At 45.1% G+C, this 3416-nt stretch overlaps 1 protein-coding gene across 1 annotated transcript; it reads left to right on the plus strand.

Moving 5' to 3' along the window:
• Window positions 1-1762: 1762 nt before the first annotated feature.
• Window positions 1763-2805, plus strand: LOC117497424 (probable G-protein coupled receptor 132; the record flags this gene model as incomplete). Its single annotated transcript, XM_034149397.1, is given in 5 exon segments — window positions 1763-2197; window positions 2200-2250; window positions 2253-2569; window positions 2571-2624; window positions 2626-2805. Coding segments are annotated over 5 exon segments (1037 nt in total), but the record flags the coding sequence as incomplete, so codon positions are not given.
• Between the last annotated feature and the right edge of the window lie 611 nt (window positions 2806-3416).

The raw sequence follows: 3416 nt of genomic DNA on the forward strand, positions 1-3416 counted from the left end.
TAGAGAGTTAATAACGTTCATCATGACTTTAGAGAGTTAATAACGTTCATCATGACTTTAGAGAGTTAATAACGTTCATCATGATTTAAAGAGTTAATAACGTTCATCATGACTTTAGAGGTTAATAACGTTCATCATGACTTTAGAGAGTTAATAACGTTCATCATGACTTTAGAAGTAATAACGTTCATCATGACTTTAAAGAGTTAATAACGTTCATCATGACTTTAGAGAGTTAATAACGTTCATCATGACTTTAGAGAGTTAATAACGTTCATCATGACTTTAGAGAGTTAATAACGTTCATCATGACTTTAGAGAGTTTAATCCGTTCATGACTTTAGAGAGTTAATAACGTTCATCATGACTTTAGAGAGTTAATAAACGTTCATCATGACTTTAGAGAGTTAATAACGTTCATCATGACTGTAAGAGTTAATAACGTTCATCATGACTTAAAGAGTTAATAACGTTCATCATGACTTTAGAGAGTTAATAACGTTCATCCATGACTTTAGAGAGTTAATAACGTTCATCATGACTTTAGAGAGTTAATAACGTTCATCATGACTTTAAAGAGTTAATAACGTTCATCATGACTTTAGAGAGTTAATAACGTTCATCATGACTTTAGAGAGTTAATAACGTTCATCATGACTTTAGAGAGTTAATAACGTTCATCAGGACTTTAGAGAGTTAATAACGTTCATCATGACTTTAGAGAGTTAATAACGTTCATCATGACTTTAGAGAGTTAATAACGTTCATCATGATTTAGAGAGTTAATAACGTTCATCATGACTTTAAGAGTTAATAACGTTCATCATGACTTTAGAGAGTTAATAACGTTCATCAGGACTTAAAGAGTTAATAAAGTTCATCATGACTTTAGAGAGTTAATAACGTTCATCATGACTTTAAAGAGTTAATAACGTCATCATGACTTTAAAGAGTTAATAACGTTCATCAGGACTTTAGAGAGTTAATAACGTCATCAGGACTTTAGAGAGTTAATAACGTTCATCATGACTTTAGAGAGTTAATAACGTTCATCATGACTTTAGAGAGTTAAAACGTTCATCATGACTTTAGAGAGTTAATAACGTTCATCAGGACTTTAGAGAGTTAATAACGTTCATCATGACTTAGAGAGTTAATAACGTTCATCAGGACTTTAGAGAGTTAATAACGTCATCATGACTTTAGAGAGTTAATAACGTTCATCATGACTTTAGAGAGTTAATAACGTTCATCATGACTTTAGAGAGTTAATAACGTTCATCATGACTTTAGAGAGTTAATAACGTTCATCTTGACTTTAAAGAGTTAATAACGTTTCAGGACTTTAGAAAGTTAATAACGTTCATCATGAATTTAGAGAGTTAATAACGTCATCAGGACTTTAGAGAGTTAATACGTTCATCATGACTTTAGAGAGTTAATAACGTTCATCATGACTTTAGAGAGTTAATAACGTTCATCAGACTTTAGAGAGTTAATAACGTTCATCATGACTTAGAGAGTTAATAACGTTCATCATGACTTTAGAGAGTTAATAACGTTCATCATGACTTTAAAGAGTTAATAACGTTCATCATGACTTAGAGAGTAATAACGTTCATAAGTCAGAATAATGAGACTTTTGTCAGAACTGTTGACAGAGTGATGTGACGTCAGGTAGATGACCAGTTTGGTTTCTCCTGATCTTGATTCTGATTGGCCGTCCCTGTTTCCATGCAGACATGATGGCCCCCCCGCTGAGCGACGCTCTGAAGAACAGCCTCGTCCTGCGAGCTTCCGTACGGCGAGGCGCGGTTGCCGCTACTGCTGCTGTACACCGCCGTGCTAACGGTGGGACTGCCGGCTAACCTACTGACCGTCGGCCTCACATGGCTGCAGGTGCGCAGGAGCAACGTGCTGGCCGTGTACCTGCTGAGCCTCTCGCTGTGCGACCTCACCTACCTGTCCACGCTGCCGCTGTGGGCCGTCTATGTGAGCGCGGGCCACTGCTGGCCCTGGAGCTCATTAGCTTGCAAGCTAACGGGCTACGTGTTCTTCACCAACATGTACATCAGCATCTCGCTGCTGTGCTGCGTGTCGTGCGACCGCTACGTAGCAGTGGCTTTCAGCCTGGAGTCCATCGGCCTGCGCCGGCAGCGCCTCGCTGCCCTGCTGGTGCTCGCCGTGGTGTGCTTGGTGGAGCCGCTCACCTCCCGGTGTTCACCATGAGGGAGGGCGACGCCGCCGAGGGCGAGCGCCCGCTGCTTCGAGCGAGCGCGGGGTTACGGGTTTAAGCTACACCCGCTTCCTGCTGGGCTTCCTGCTGCCGCTGCTGGTGCTGCTGGAGCTAACCGCGGCGTGCTGGCTAGCGTGCGGGCATAGCACCGGGCTGGGCGCAGCAGCAGAAGAGCGTGTCGGGCTGGCGGTGGCCGTGGTGCTGCTGTTTCTGGTCTGCTTCGGGCCGTACCATGTGATCCTGCTGCTGAGGGCTGCCCCCCCCCTGAGGGCCGCCCCCCCCCTGCAGGCCTGCCTGATGGAGCGGAGACTCTACACGCCGTACATCGTGGCGCTTGGGTCTCTCCACCGTCAACAGTGCCGCTAACCCCCTCCTCTACGTCTCCTCTCCAGCACAGCATCCGCAGAGACCTGCAGTGCTGCTTAATGCAGGTCTGCGGCCGGCGCCGGCCCAACAGGGATCAGAACCAGAACCAGATCCAGATCCAGATGCAGCTGCAGGACTCATTGGAGCCGAACACCGCGACGGAGAGGGTCGAGACCCTCAGCCGGCAGACCCCATCTTGCTGATTTCCCGTGTGTATTTGTGCTGGACCCAGGCCAAGAATCAGGCTCACACAAGGAAACTGGGGCCTAGCACCACCAGACCTTAGAAAATATTTCTACGCAGCACAAATGAGATACACGTTTGCTCCGAAGGATATCAGGCTAGATGGACATCGAGCTGAATCTGGATCAGGCTCCTCCTCAAACTAGGAGGTAAAGAATACTCAGATCAAAAGGGTGAACATGTAATATAAAAGGAACGCTTGAAAATCGGACATGGTCATAATCGCCCCGAATCCCACACCAAAAACAATAACGACATCTCCCTCACCATTGACATCCGCAACCTCGGAGTCATTTTTCGACAGCAACCTCCTTTGAAAAACCATAAAAAGCACATCACCAAAACTTCTACCTCTATGCTACACCATCCAGACTAGACTACTGCCCATCCTCTCTGCTACACCATCCAGACTAGACTACTGCATCTCTGGTACACCATCCAGACTAGACTACTGCATCCTCTGTGCGACACCATCCAGACTAGACTACTGCATCCTCTCTGGTACAACATCCAGACTAGACTACTGCATCCTCTGGTACACCATCCAGACTGGACTACTGCATCCCTCTGG

This window comes from Trematomus bernacchii, unplaced genomic scaffold, assembly GCF_902827165.1.
Source record: "Trematomus bernacchii unplaced genomic scaffold, fTreBer1.1, whole genome shotgun sequence".
Classification (NCBI taxonomy): Eukaryota; Metazoa; Chordata; class Actinopteri; order Perciformes; family Nototheniidae; genus Trematomus; species Trematomus bernacchii.